We start from the raw sequence: 15,085 nt of genomic DNA, 5'->3' as shown, positions 1-15,085 counted from the left end.
CCCCCCCAGCTCAAACAGTGCTCTACCACTTGCAAAATTATCTCTCACAGCTCCACCAATGTTTAGTCTATGCGCTGACATCCTTCAATGCCTGGCACTGACAATACCATTGTATTGACATTTTTGTTATGTTAGGCCTTCGAAGCCTGTCTGCGGTCCCTCCTTCCACTAGGCCTCCACTGACCATTGTACTGCTGCCCGTGTACCCCTGGAACCAATTTTAAATTGCCAACAGACCAATTTTGTTATGTTAGGCCTTCGAAGCCTGTCTGCAGTCCCTTCTTTCTACTACTACTACACTGACCAGACCACTGCTGCCCGTGTACCCCTGGAACCAATGTTAAATTGCCTGCACCCCTATTTTTGTTATGTTAGGCCTTCGAAGCCTGTCTGCGGTCCCTCCTTCCACTAGGCCTCCACTGACCATTGTACTGCTGCCCGTGTACCCCTGGAACCAATTTTAAATTGCCAACAGACCAATTTTGTTATGTTAGGCCTTCGAAGCCTGTCTGCAGTCCCTTCTTTCTACTACTACTACACTGACCAGACCACTGCTGCCCGTGTACCCCTGGAACCAATGTTAAATTGCCTGCACCCCTATTTTTGTTATGTTAGGCCTTCGAAGCCTGTCTGCGGTCCCTCCTTCCACTAGGCCTCCACTGACCATTGTACTGCTGCCCGTGTACCCCTGGAACCAATTTTAAATTGCCAACAGACCAATTTTGTTATGTTAGGCCTTCGAAGCCTGTCTGCAGTCCCTTCTTTCTACTACTACTACACTGACCAGACCACTGCTGCCCGTGTACCCCTGGAACCAATGTTAAATTGCCTGCACCCCTATTTTTGTTATGTTAGGCCTTCGAAGCCTGTCTGCGGTCCCTCCTTCCACTAGGCCTCCACTGACCATTGTACTGCTGCCCGTGTACCCCTGGAACCAATTTTAAATTGCCAACAGCCCAATTTTGTTATGTTAGGCCTTCGAAGCCTGTCTGCAGTCCCTTCTTTCTACTACTACTACACTGACCAGACCACTGCTGCCCGTGTACCCCTGGAACCAATGTTAAATTGCCTGCACCCCTATTTTTGTTATGTTAGGCCTTCGAAGCCTGTCTGCGGTCCCTCCTTCCACTAGGCCTCCACTGACCATTGTACTGCTGCCCGTGTACCCCTGGAACCAATTTTAAATTGCCAACAGCCCTATTTTTTTATGTTAGGCCTTCGAAGCCTGTCTGCGGTCCCTCCTTCCACTTGGCCTCCACTGACCCTTGTACTGCTGCCCGTGTACCCCTGGAACCAATGTAAAAGTGCCTACAGCCTGTCCAATTTGTTATGTTAGGCCTTCGAAGCCTGTCTGCGGTCCCTTCTTTCTACTACAACTACACTGACCAGACCACTGCCGCCCGCGTACCCCTGTAACCTATTTTAAAGTGCATACAGCCAATTTTTTTTCTCTATTTTACAATTATAAAGCCCAGATGGACTACGCTGTACCACGGTAAGAGCTACCCAGTCGTCACTTCTTTTGCAAGAAAAGCCATCCCAGCACTACAGCATCATGTAAAAATCTGCATTGTCCATGCTCTCTGGCTATCTAATAGTGGAAAGGTGCACCTGACAACAGATGCATGGACCAGTAGGCATGTCCACGAAAGGTTAGATGTCCATTACGGCGCACTGGGTTAATGTTGTGGATGCATGGTCTACAGGGGACAGCCTACAAAGTCTGTCTGCAGTCCCAAATATAAATTGTCCTCCGCTTACCACACCAATGCTGCCTGTGTACCCCTGGAACATTTCATAAACTCCATTGACCAAAATTTGGGGTTTACAGCCTACTACCAGTGTCTGCCGCTCCAAGGTGTTCCCCGGGTTGCCTTTTCTGAGCTTTGATCTTCAGGCTTTTCTTAAGTAGTTGTTGAAAACAACACTGCATTCGGCCTACAAGTTGGGTCTGGGGTGTAGAGATGGTGTGTTCCACTCCAAGGTGTTCCCCAGGTTTCCTCGCCATTGCTGCGATCTTAATGCTCTCGTTTAGTAGTTGTTGGAAACTACAGTGCATTAGGCCTACAAATTGGGTATGGGGTGTAGAGAGATGGTGTGTTCCACTCCAAGGTGTTCCCCAGGTTTCCTCTCCATTGCTTCGATCTTCCTGCTCTCGTTTAGTAGTTATTGGAAACTACAGTGCATTAGGCCTACAAATTGGGTATGGGGTGTAGAGAGACGGTGTGTTACACTCCAAGGTGTTCCCCAGGTTTCCTCTCCATTGCTTCGATCTTCCTGCTCTCGTTTAGTAGTTGTTGGAAACTACAGTGCATTAGGCCTACAAATTGGGTATGGGGTGTAGAGAGATGGTGTGTTCCACTCCAAGGTGTTCCCCAGGTTTCCTCGCCATTGCTGCGATCTTAATGCTCTTGTTTAGTAGTTGTTGGAAACTACAGTGCATTAGGCCTACAAATTGGGTATGGGGTGTAGAGAGATGGTGTGTTCCACTCCAAGGTGTTCCCCAGGTTTCCTCGCCATTGCTGCGATCTTAATGCTCTCGTTTAGTAGTTGTTGGAAACTACAGTGCATTAGGCCTACAAATTGGGTATGGGGTGTAGAGAGATGGTGTGTTCCACTCCAAGGTGTTCCCCAGGTTTCCTCGCCATTGCTGCGATCTTAATGCTCTCGTTTAGTAGTTGTTGGAAACTACAGTGCATTAGGCCTACAAATTGGGTATGGGGTGTAGAGAGATGGTGTGTTCCACTCCAAGGTGTTCCCCAGGTTTCCTCGCCATTGCTGTGATCTTAATGCTCTTGTTTAGTAGTTGTTGGAAACTACAGTGCATTAGGCCTACAAATTGGGTATGGGGTGTAGAGAGATGGTGTGTTCCACTCCAAGGTGTTCCCCAGGTTTCCTCGCCATTGCTTCGATCTTCCTGCTCTCGTTTAGTAGTTGTTGGAAACTACACTGCATTAGGCCTACAAATTGGGTATGGGGTGTAGAGAGATGGTGTGTTCCACTCCAAGGTGTTCCTCAGGTTTCCTCGCCATTGCTTCGATCTTCCTGCTCTCGTTTAGTAGTTGTTGGAAACTACACTGCATTAGGCCTAGAAATTGGGTATGGGGTGTAGAGAGATGGTGTATTCCACTCCAAGGTGTTCCCCAGGTTTCCTCGCCATTGCTTCGATCTTCCTGCTCTCGTTTAGTAGTTGTTGGAAACTACAGTGCATTAGGCCTACAAATTGGGTATGGGGTGTAGAGAGATGGTGTGTTCCACTCCAAGGTGTTCCCCAGGTTTCCTCGCCATTGCTGCGATCTTAATGCTCTCGTTTAGTAGTTGTTGGAAACTACAGTGCATTAGGCCTACAAATTGGGTATGGGGTGTAGAGAGATGGTGTGTTCCACTCCAAGGTGTTCCCCAGGTTTCCTCACCATTGCTGCGATCTTAATGCTCTCGTTTAGTAGTTGTTGGAAACTACAGTGCATTAGGCCTACAAATTGGGTATGGGGTGTAGAGAGATGGTGTGTTCCACTCCAAGGTGTTCCCCAGGTTTCCTCGCCATTGCTGCGATCTTAATGCTCTCGTTTAGTAGTTGTTGGAAACTACAGTGCATTAGGCCTACAAATTGGGTATGGGGTGTAGAGAGATGGTGTGTTCCACTCCAAGGTGTTCCCCAGGTTTCCTCGCCATTCCTGCAATCTTAATGCTCTCGTTTAGTAGTTGTTGGAAACTACAGTGCATTAGGCCTACAAATTGGGTATGGGGTGTAGAGAGATGGTGTGTTCCACTCCAAGGTGTTCCCCAGGTTTCCTCTCCATTGCTTCGATCTTCCTGCTCTCGTTTAGTAGTTGTTGGAAACTACACTGCATTAGGCCTACAAATTGGGTATGGGGTGTAGAGAGATGGTGTGTTAGACTACAAGGTGTTCTCCAGGTTGCCTTTCCTGAGCTTCTATCTTCAGGCTCTCATTAAATTGTGGTTAAATGGAACAACTGCATTTGGCGTACTAGTTGGGTTGGGGCCTACTATCGGTGTCTGCCACTCCTTGCTGTTCTCCTGGTTTCCTGTCCTGAAATTCCATTTTCAGGCTCTCGTTAAGTAGTTGTTAATGTTAGACTGCATTTGGCCTACTAGTTGGGTTGGGGCCTACTATCGGTGTCTGCCACTCCTTGCTGTTCTCCTCCACTGAACAAAGCTGTGCCGCCTGTTTACTACGGTTGCCAATTTTGAACTGCATTTCGACTACTTACTGATTTGGGCCTACTCTCTGTGTCAGCCTCTCATTCCAGTTGTCCTCCACTGCAATGCCCCCTGGTTAGTCCTGTGTTACCAATTTTGAACTGCATTTAGCCCACTTTATTCTTTGGGCCTATATCTGTGTTTCCTCATCATCCTGCCCATTGCCCAGCCAGTGATAGATGAGTCTGCTGGTACATTGACCCATAACGCTAAATTCCCCGTGCACGCTACACAGCAAGATTGTGACCCTGCTGAAAGTCAGGTTCCTCTTCCCGCATACCATACCACCTTACACGGGGACAAAGAGGAAGGTGCAGATGAAAGTGCAGGTTCCTTCATCAGGTGGGGGGAGGAATACTAGTTGGCGACGTCACTGGCACAGGGCCTCTCATAGTACGCAAAAGTGTTGCTGCCGGTGGGAGGCGCCCCCGCCGTGCAAACACACCGCTGTACTTTGATGGGCCCTGTGCCAGTGCCAGTGCCAACGAGTGGGCCCCCCCTGCTTGCTCAGGATCACAGCACTTGCAAAGTTGAAATACTTTCCTCTCCCTGCTCCACTGCCGTGACGCGTTCCAGATTTCCTGGGCCCACTAATTACTTGAACCAGCCCTACCCCCCACAACTTTAGCCAAATGACCCCCAATTTCAAATGCCTTCCAATTATTATAAGCTAAATTACGATTGACAAGCTTCAGTAAAAAGAATGGATGTTTTTGCCATTAAAATGGGCAGTGTAGGTGTTTTCCTGGCCTCCACTCACTGCCGACTATGCTCCCCCATTGACTTGCATTGGGTCTCGTGTTTCGGGCGATACCCGACTTTTCGCGATAATCGGCCGATTCCACTCGACTCGACTTCTAAGATAGTCGGGCTTCGCGAAACACGACTCGACTCTAAAAAGGTCAAGGTCGCTCAACCCTAGAAGAGACGTATGTAGTCTCGAAAGCTTGCAATTTGTTACCATCTTTTCAGTTAGCCATTAAAAGGTATCAACTACTGAGGACTCTCAATTCTAAATATTTTACCATTCATGATGTCATTCATGGGCATCTGCCTTCCATCTATGCTGCCTCCCTGGGAGAAAAGGAACTGTGGATTGTGGAGATTCACTGCTAGTTTATGGTATTTTTACCATATTTTACATGTTAAATATATTTGGATGCTTTGCAAATATTGAGTGTCCAAACAATGAGCCATTGTCTGTTGGCTCTTCTAGATGATACAGATCCTCGATTGTTAGATAAGGCTTAATAGGCAATGACCGGGAATAGATTTTAGTATTGACAACTCTATTGATGAACTGTAGTAAACAGAGAGCACAATATTGTCAGAATTTGTTCGAATCACCTTCACAATGTAGGCATCTCTTCCAATTTTATTCTTCTACTCTCACCCTGCAGCACCGCAAGTTTTCAGATTTAATTTGAAAACAGGTAGCAGACCTAGCGAGAAGGCATAGCTGCGTTTTTTTATATTGAATGCAATAAGCTACCAATATGCCAAAGGCAAAGTGCTCTCCGTGGGATTGAAAGCAGTTTTTCTAATTTTGGCATAAATAAAATATTTAATCATTTGCATTTCGTTCTGTGTGTTTTACACTCCACTTCATTCTCATTCAATTTTTCTGAACTTCAGATTGTTATTTTAAGTTTCACAGGGCTTTTGCTGTTAATATTTCAGTTAAACTTCAGTGAAAAAAAAATATAACAATGCACACATAGAAAATGTTTAAAATAGCTTTCGAAATATCCATTGATTGAAGAAAATAGGTGTTATTAAATATGGTCTGGCCACAGAAGACAATTTGATTTATGGTGTCAGAAATAACATATAAAGGATTATCTGATGCATCCTAGATGTACAATGCAATGTTTCATTTGTCAGTAGTACGACGAGATGCTAGGAAATAAGTGATCACCTTGACTCTCCATCAATAGTGAACATCAATTTGTCCTTATGATGATTTTACTCAATGAATGAGAGAGCACAGCTGAGATTTGGAGACAATATCCAGAACAACGATGACAAGTAATGGTTCTGCCAGACTCTGATAAAATACAGATTATAGTAAAACATAACAGTCTAAAACCTGTCATACCTGCTCACACTCTAGGTAAGGGTTGTTTAAGACGACAGGCATATTACTGTTGTTCCTCCATACGTCATTTAAGGCGGTATCATTTCCTTCTCCCTTTTGGGTTTTGCTGAAAATAAAGCAAACACAAGTTAGTCTTCTGACTCAGCAGTTATAGTCAAGGAGGCCATTTATTTAATGCTTGCTCTGAGTTCTATTTATAATGCATATGTTTTAGAACACGTTGGATCTTCGGGGGTTGTCCAGGATATTGATGACCTATCTCTAGGTTCACCCACCACCCTAGCCAATCTCACCCACCACTTTACAGTTTAAAGAGCTGTGGGGCTCTAGTTTTAATGAGTTTACATCCAGCTGTCTCTGAAGCTGATAACACCTGATTGTTGGGGGTGCCAGGTGTAAGGGTTCATTTACATTGACCGCTTGGAGGCACTAAACAAGCATTGATTGGTAAACATTTATTGATAGGCAGTCATTTAACAACCTGTATACACAAGCAGAATGCTGTAAATGGTGGGCACTTGAGTGGTCTGTGGCAGATTGTATATGGAAGAGGAGTGTGAGGTGCTGCCGGAGGAGGCGACTATAAAGGATAAAAACTGTGCTGCAGAGAAATGCTGTGTATAAAGGAGGAGCGTGAGGTGGAGGAGGAAGCTATGTAAAAAGGAGCATCAGGTGCAGGAGGAATAAGGCCCCTTAACTGCCGCCATTAAAAGTCATATTGGCAGTCATTAAGGGGTTAATATTGTGTTCAAAAAATACTTTTGCTTCATTCTCATGGTCAACTTTAAGTGGCCTGTTCAAGAGTTGGAACTGCCAAAAATTTGTTCATCTTTGCACCGCAAGGAAAAACCAAACATGTTGCTTATCAAAAGGCTGTTGGATGAGTTGAAAATAAAATACTATCAATACTTGGGTAATCATTTAGTTAATTTTTGTTGCAAATCTGTGGTGTTGAATATATGATGTGAAATGTTTTATGTGCAATATAATCATTATAATTTGTTATAACTAACCACAGTTAGTTACTATGCCCGGGCAACGCTGGGCTCTTCAGGTAGTATAGGATAAATGTGTGTATATAACTGCACATGTAGTTTTGAGGCCACTTATTGGCAACAGCGTTTATAAAGTACTGTGTCTGATGATAGAAGATGGGTTGACTGAAGTAATTTCTTAGTGAGAAAGCATTATTATCTACATTACATGACTTGGCAGAAGGGATGAAGCAGTTTAAGGTCCTGTGGGATACAAAGGGTTATTTTCTCTTTAACATGAGCTTATAGATCCACTAGATAATAGCCCGATTCTAACGCATCGGGTATTCTAGAATATGTATGTAGTTTATTTATGAGAGAGAATAAAATAATCCCAAAATATTCTTTAACTACGTAAATAGTAAGAAACTAAAAAATGTTGGCCCCCTTAAAAATAGTCTGGGTGAAATGGTGGATGAGGATGAGGAAAAAGCCAATATGCTAAATGACTTTTTTTTCTTCAGTATTTACACAAGAAAATCCCATGGCAGACAATATGATCAGTGATAACAAAAACTCCCCATTAAATGTCACCTGCTTAACCCAGCAGGAAGTACAGCGGCGTCTAAAAATCACTAAAATTGACAAATCTCTGGGCCCGGATGGGATCCACCCCCGAGTACTGCAGGAACTAAGTACAGTAATGGATAGACCATTATTTTTAATCTTTAAAGAGTCCATAATAACAGGGTCTGTACCACAAGACTGGCGTATAGCAAATGTGGTGCCAATATTCAAAAAGGGGACAAAAACTGAAAACGGTAATTATAGGCCAGTAAGCTTAACCTCTACTGTGGGTAAAATCCTGGAGGGCATTCTAAGGGATGCTATACTGGAGTATCTGAAGAGGGATAACCTCATGACCCAGTATCAGCATGGGTTTACTAGGGACCGTTCATGTCAGACTAATCTGATCAGCTTCTATGAAGAGGTAAGTTTTGGACTGGACCAAGGGAACCCAGTGGACTGTTATGAACAGGTAATTCAGAACCACAATGGACCTTGAAGTTCAGAGCACACAAAGTGACCTGACATTTACCAAAAACATAGGACGAGCTCTGAGACGTGGAAACTCTGCTGACCGCAATCCCTAATCCTATCACACCACACTAGAGGTAGCCGTGGATTGCGCCTAACGCTCCCTATGCAACTCGGCACAGCCTGAGAAACTAACTAGCCCTGAAGATAGAAAAATAAGCCTACCTTGCCTCAGAGAAATTCCCCAAAGGAAAAGGCAGCCCCCCACATATAATGACTGTGAGTAAAGATGAAATACAAACACAGAGATGAAATAGATTTAGCAAAGTGAGGCCCGACTTACTGAATAGACCGAGGATAGGAAAGATAGCTTTGCGGTCAACACAAAAACCTACAAACAACCACGCAGAGGGGCAAAAAGAACCTCTGCACCGACTAACGGTACGGAGGTGCTCCCTCTGCATCTCAGAGCTTCCAGCAAGCAAGAAAAACCAATATAGCAAGCTGGACAGAAAATATAGCAAACAAAAATAACACAAGCAGAACTTAGCTTATGCAGGATAGACAGGCCACAGGAACGATCCAGGAGGAAGCAAGACCAATACTAGAACATTGACTGGAGGCCAGGATCAAAGCACCAGGTGGAGTTAAATAGAGCAGCACCTAACAACTTAACCTCATCACCTGAGGAAGGAAACTCAGAAGCCGCAGTACCACTCTCATCCACCAAAGGAAGCTTATAGACAGAACCAGCCGCAGTACCACTCACGACCACAGGAGGGAGCTTGGCCACAGAATTCACAACAGTACCCCCCCCTTGAGGAGGGGTCACCGAACCCTCACCAGAGCCCCCAGGCCAACCAGGATGAGCCACATGAAAGGCACGAACCAGATCGGCAGCATGGACATCAGAGGCAAAGACCCAGGAATTATCTTCCTGACCATAACCTTTCCACTTAACCAGATACTGGAGTTTCCGTCTCGAAACACGAGAATCCAAAATCTTCTCCACAATATACTCCAATTCCCCTTCAACCAAAACCGGAGCAGGAGGATCAATAGATGGAACCACAGGTGCCACGTATCTCCGCAACAATGACCTATGGAACACGTTATGGATGGAAAAAGAAGCCGGAAGAGTCAAACGAAAAGACACAGGATTAAGAACCTCAGAAATCCTATATGGACCAATGAAACAAGGCTTAAATTTAGGACAGGAAACCTTCATAGGAATATAACGAGATGACAACCAAACCAAATCCCCAACACGAAGTCGGGGACCCACACAGCGCCTGCGGTTAGCGAAACGTTGAGCCTTCTCCTGGGACAAAGTCAAATTGTCCACTACATGAGTCCAAATCTGCTGCAACCTATCCACCACAGTATCCACACCAGGACAGTCCGAAGACTCAACCTGCCCTGAAGAGAAACGAGGGTGGAACCCAGAATTGCAGAAAAACGGCGAAACCAAAGTAGCCGAGCTGGCCCGATTATTAAGGGCGAACTCAGCTAAAGGCAAAAAGGACACCCAATCATCCTGATCAGCGGAAACAAAACATCTCAGATATGTTTCCAAGGTCTGATTGGTTCGTTCAGTCTGGCCATTTGTCTGAGGATGGAAAGCCGAGGAAAAAGACAAATCAATGCCCATCCTAGCACAAAAGGCTCGCCAAAACCTCGAAACAAACTGGGAACCTCTGTCAGAAACGATGTTCTCTGGAATGCCATGTAAACGAACCACATGCTGAAAAAACAATGGCACCAAATCAGAGGAGGAAGGCAATTTAGACAAGGGCACCAAATGGACCATCTTAGAGAAGCGATCACAAACCACCCAAATGACCGACATTCTTTGAGAGACGGGGAGATCCGAAATAAAATCCATAGAGATATGTGTCCAAGGCCTCTTCGGGACCGGCAAGGGCAAAAGCAACCCACTGACACGAGAACAGCAGGGCTTAGCCCGAGCACAAATCCCACAGGACTGCACAAAAGAACGCACATCCCGCGACAGAGACGGCCACCAAAAGGATCTAGCCACCAAATCTCTGGTACCAAAGATTCCAGGATGACCAGCCAACACCGAACAATGAACCTCAGAGATAACTTTATTCGTCCACCTATCAGGGACAAACAGTTTCTCCGCTGGGCAACGGTCAGGTCTATTAGCCTGAAATTTTTGCAGCACCCGCCGCAAATCAGGGGAGATGGCAGACAAAATTACCCCCTCTTTGAGAATACCCGCCGGCTCAGACAAACCCGGAGAATCGGACACAAAACTCCTAGACAGGGCATCTGCCTTCACATTTTTAGAGCCCGGAAGGTACGAAACTACAAAGTCAAAACGGGAAAAAAACAGCGACCAACGAGCCTGTCTAGGATTCATCCGTTTGGCAGACTCGAGATAAGTCAAGTTTTTGTGATCAGTCAAGACCATCACGCGATGCTTAGCTCCTTCAAGCCAATGACGCCACTCCTCGAATGCCCACTTCATGGCTAGCAACTCTCGATTGCCAACATCATAATTTCGCTCAGCAGGCAAAAATTTCCTGGAAAAGAAGGCGCATGGTTTCATCACCGAGCAATCAGAACTTCTCTGCGACAAAACAGCCCCTGCTCCAATTTCAGAAGCATCAACCTCGACCTGGAACGGAAGCGAAACATCTGGTTGGCACAACACAGGGGCAGAAGAAAAACAACGCTTCAACTCCTGAAAAGCCTCCACAGCAGCAGAAGACCAATTGACCACATCAGCACCCTTCTTGGTTAAATCAGTCAACGGTTTAGCAATACTAGAAAAATTATTGATGAAGCGACGATAAAAATTAGCAAAGCCCAGGAACTTCTGCAGACTCTTCAGGGATGTTGGCTGAGTCCAATCAAAAATGGCCTGAACTTTAACAGGGTCCATCTCGATAGTAGAAGGAGAAAAAATGAACCCCAAAAATGAAACCTTCTGAACACCAAAGAGACACTTTGACCCCTTCACAAACAAAGAATTAGCACGCAGGACCTGGAACACCATTCTGACCTGCTTCACATGAGACTCCCAATCATCCGAGAAGACCAAAATATCATCCAAGTATACAATCAGGAATTTATCCAGGTACTCTCGGAAGATGTCATGCATAAAGGACTGAAACACTGATGGAGCATTAGAAAGCCCGAATGGCATAACCAGGTACTCAAAATGGCCTTCGGGCGTATTAAATGCTGTTTTCCATTCATCGCCCCATTTAATACGCACAAGATTATACGCACCACGAAGATCTATCTTGGTGAACCAACTAGCCCCCTTAATCCGAGCAAACAAATCAGACAGCAGCGGCAAGGGGTACTGAAATTTGACCGTAATTTTATTTAGAAGGCGGTAATCAATACAAGGTCTCAGCGAACCATCCTTCTTGGCCACAAAAAAGAACCCCGCTCCCAATGGCGACGATGACGGGCGAATATGACCCTTCTCCAAAGACTCCTTCACGTAACTCCGCATAGCGGCGTGCTCAGGTACAGATAAATTAAACAGTCGACCCTTAGGAAACTTTCCACCAGGAATCAAATCGATAGCATAATCACAATCCCTATGTGGAGGTAGGGCATTGGACTTGGGCTCATCGAATACATCCCGGTAATCAGACAAGAACTCTGGGACCTCAGAAGGGGTGGATGATGAGATAGACAGAAATGGAACATCACCATGTACCCCCTGACAACCCCAGCTGGACACAGACATTGATTTCCAATCTAATACTGGGTTATGGACTTGTAGCCATGGCAACCCCAACACGACCACATCATGCAGATTATGCAACACCAGAAAGCGAATATCCTCCTGGTGCGCAGGAGCCATGCACATGGTCAGCTGGGTCCAATACTGAGGCTTATTCTTGGCCAAAGGCATAGCATCAATTCCTCTCAATGGAATAAGACACTGCAAGGGCTCCAAGACAAACCCACAGCGCCTAGCAAACTCCAAGTCCATCAAATTCAGGGCAGCGCCTGAATCCACAAATGCCATGACAGAATAGGAAGACAAAGAGCAGATCAAAGTAACGGACAAAAGAAATTTCGACTGTACCGTACTAATGGTGGCGGACCTAGCGAACCGCTTAGTGCGCTTAGGACAATCGGAGATAGCATGAGTGGAATCACCACAGTAGAAACACAGCCCATTCTGACGTCTGTGTTCTTGCCTTTCAGCTGTGGTCAAAGTCCTATCACACTGCATAGGCTCAGGTTTATGCTCAGATAATACCGCCAAATGGTGCACAGATTTACGCTCACGCAAGCGTCGACCGATCTGAATGGCCAAAGACATAGACTCATTCAGACCAGTAGGCATAGGAAATCCCACCATGACATCCTTAAGGGCTTCAGAGAGACCCTTTCTGAAAATAGCTGCCAGCGCACATTCATTCCATTGAGTGAGCACGGACCACTTTCTAAACTTCTGACAATAAATCTCTATCTCATCCTGACCCTGACACAGAGCCAGCAAATTTTTCTCTGCCTGATCCACTGAATTAGGTTCGTCGTACAGCAATCCGAGCGCCAGAAAAAACGCATCAATATTACATAATGCAGGATCTCCTGGCGCAAGTGAAAATGCCCAGTCTTGAGGGTCGCCACGTAATAAAGGAATAATGATTTTAACTTGTTGAACTGGGTCACCAGAGGAGCGGGGTTTCAAAGCCAGAAATAGTTTACAATTATTTTTAAAATTCAAAAACTTAGCTCTATCTCCAGAAAATAACTCAGGAATAGGAATTTTAGGTTCTAACATAGGATTCTGAACCACTAAATCTTGAATGTTCTGTACTCTTATAGTGAGATTATCCATCAAAGAGGACAGACCCTGAATGTCCATGTCCACACCTGTGTTCTGAACCACCCTGATGTAAAGGGGAAAAGAAAGACAGAACACAGTGCAAAGAAAAAAAAAAGGTCTCAGAACTTCTCTTTTCCCTCTATTGAGAAGCATTAGTACTTTTGGCCTCCAGTACTGTTATGAACAGGTAATTCAGAACCACAATGGACCTTGAAGTTCAGAGCACACAAAGTGACCTGACATTTACCAAAAACATAGGACGAGCTCTGAGACGTGGAAACTCTGCTGACCGCAATCCCTAATCCTATCACACCACACTAGAGGTAGCCGTGGATTGCGCCTAACGCTCCCTATGCAACTCGGCACAGCCTGAGAAACTAACTAGCCCTGAAGATAGAAAAATAAGCCTACCTTGCCTCAGAGAAATTCCCCAAAGGAAAAGGCAGCCCCCCACATATAATGACTGTGAGTAAAGATGAAATACAAACACAGAGATGAAATAGATTTAGCAAAGTGAGGCCCGACTTACTGAATAGACCGAGGATAGGAAAGATAGCTTTGCGGTCAACACAAAAACCTACAAACAACCACGCAGAGGGGCAAAAAGACCCTCCACACCGACTAACGGTACGGAGGTGCTCCCTCTGCGTCTCAGAGCTTCCAGCAAGCAAGAAAAACCAATATAGCAAGCTGGACAGAAAATATAGCAAACAAAAATAACACAAGCAGAACTTAGCTTATGCAGTATAGACAGGCCACAGGAACGATCCAGGAGGAAGCAAGACCAATACTAGAACATTGACTGGAGGCCAGGATCAAAGCAACAGGTGGAGTTAAATAGAGCAGCACCTAACGACTTAACCTCATCACCTGAGGAAGGAAACTCAGAAGCCGCAGTACCACTCTCATCCACCAAAGGAAGCTTATAGACAGAACCAGCCGCAGTACCACTCACGACCACAGGAGGGAGCTTGGCCACAGAATTCACAACAGTGGACGTAGTGTATATGGATTTTTCAAAAGCTTTTGATATGGTGCCTCACAAGGTTGATACATAAAATGAGAATAATGGGGATAGGGGAAAATATATGCAAGTGGGTTAAGAGCTGGCTCAGGGATAGGAAACAAAGGGTGGTTATTAATGGAGCACACTCGGACTGGGTCACGGTTAGCAGTGGGGCACCACAGGGGTCAGTATTGGGCCCTCTTCTTTTTAACATATTTATTAATGACCTTGTAAGGGGCATTCAGAGCAGAATTTCAATATTTGCAGATGACACTAAACTCTGCAGGGTAATCAATACATGGGAGGACAATTTTATATTACAGGATGATTTATGTAAACTAGAAGCTTGGGCTGATAAATGGCAAATGAGCTTTAATGGGGATAAATGTAAGGTCATGCACTTGGGTAGAAGTGATAAGATGAATAACTATGTGCTTAATTCTAAAACTCTGGGCAAAACCGTCAATGAAAAAGACCTGGGTGTATGGGTGGATGACAAACTCATATTCAGTGTCAGGTAGCTGCTACAAAGGCAAATAAAATAATGGGATGCGTTAAAAGAGGCATTGATGCACAAGATAGGTTATTACACTTGGGGCTACTTAGTTTGGAAAAACGAAGACTATGGGGTGATCTTATTTTAATGTATAAATATATGAGGGGACAGTACAAAGACCTTTCTGATGATCTTTTTAATCATAGACCTGAGGCAGGGACAAGGGGGCATCCTCTACGTCTGGAGGAAAGAAGGTTTAAGCATAATAACAGACGCGGTTCTTTACTGTAAGAGCAGTGAGACTATGGAACTCTCTGCCATATGATGTTGTAATGAGTGATTCATTAATTAAATTTAAGAGGGGACTGGATACCTTTCTGGAAAAGTATAATGTTACAGGGTATATATACTAGATTCCTTGATA

At 45.0% G+C, this 15,085-nt stretch overlaps 1 protein-coding gene across 8 annotated transcripts in view; it reads right to left on the bottom strand.

Moving 5' to 3' along the window:
- NOS1 (nitric oxide synthase 1) overlaps positions 1 to 15,085 on the bottom strand; it is a 419,319-nt gene that overhangs the window by 119,499 nt on the left and 284,735 nt on the right. For all 8 annotated transcript variants that reach the window (XM_069754681.1, XM_069754657.1, XM_069754671.1 and 5 more), the window contains one exon: positions 6,320 to 6,425. In XM_069754681.1, the coding sequence (XP_069610782.1) occupies positions 6,320 to 6,425 (106 nt within the window). The remainder of the gene's footprint in view (positions 1 to 6,319; positions 6,426 to 15,085) is intronic.

The sequence above is a fragment of the Ranitomeya imitator genome, chromosome 1 (assembly GCF_032444005.1).
Source record: "Ranitomeya imitator isolate aRanImi1 chromosome 1, aRanImi1.pri, whole genome shotgun sequence".
Taxonomy (NCBI): Eukaryota; Metazoa; Chordata; class Amphibia; order Anura; family Dendrobatidae; genus Ranitomeya; species Ranitomeya imitator.
The sequence above is the reverse complement of the archived record's forward strand: the minus strand, read 5'-3'. Positions and strand labels throughout refer to the sequence as shown.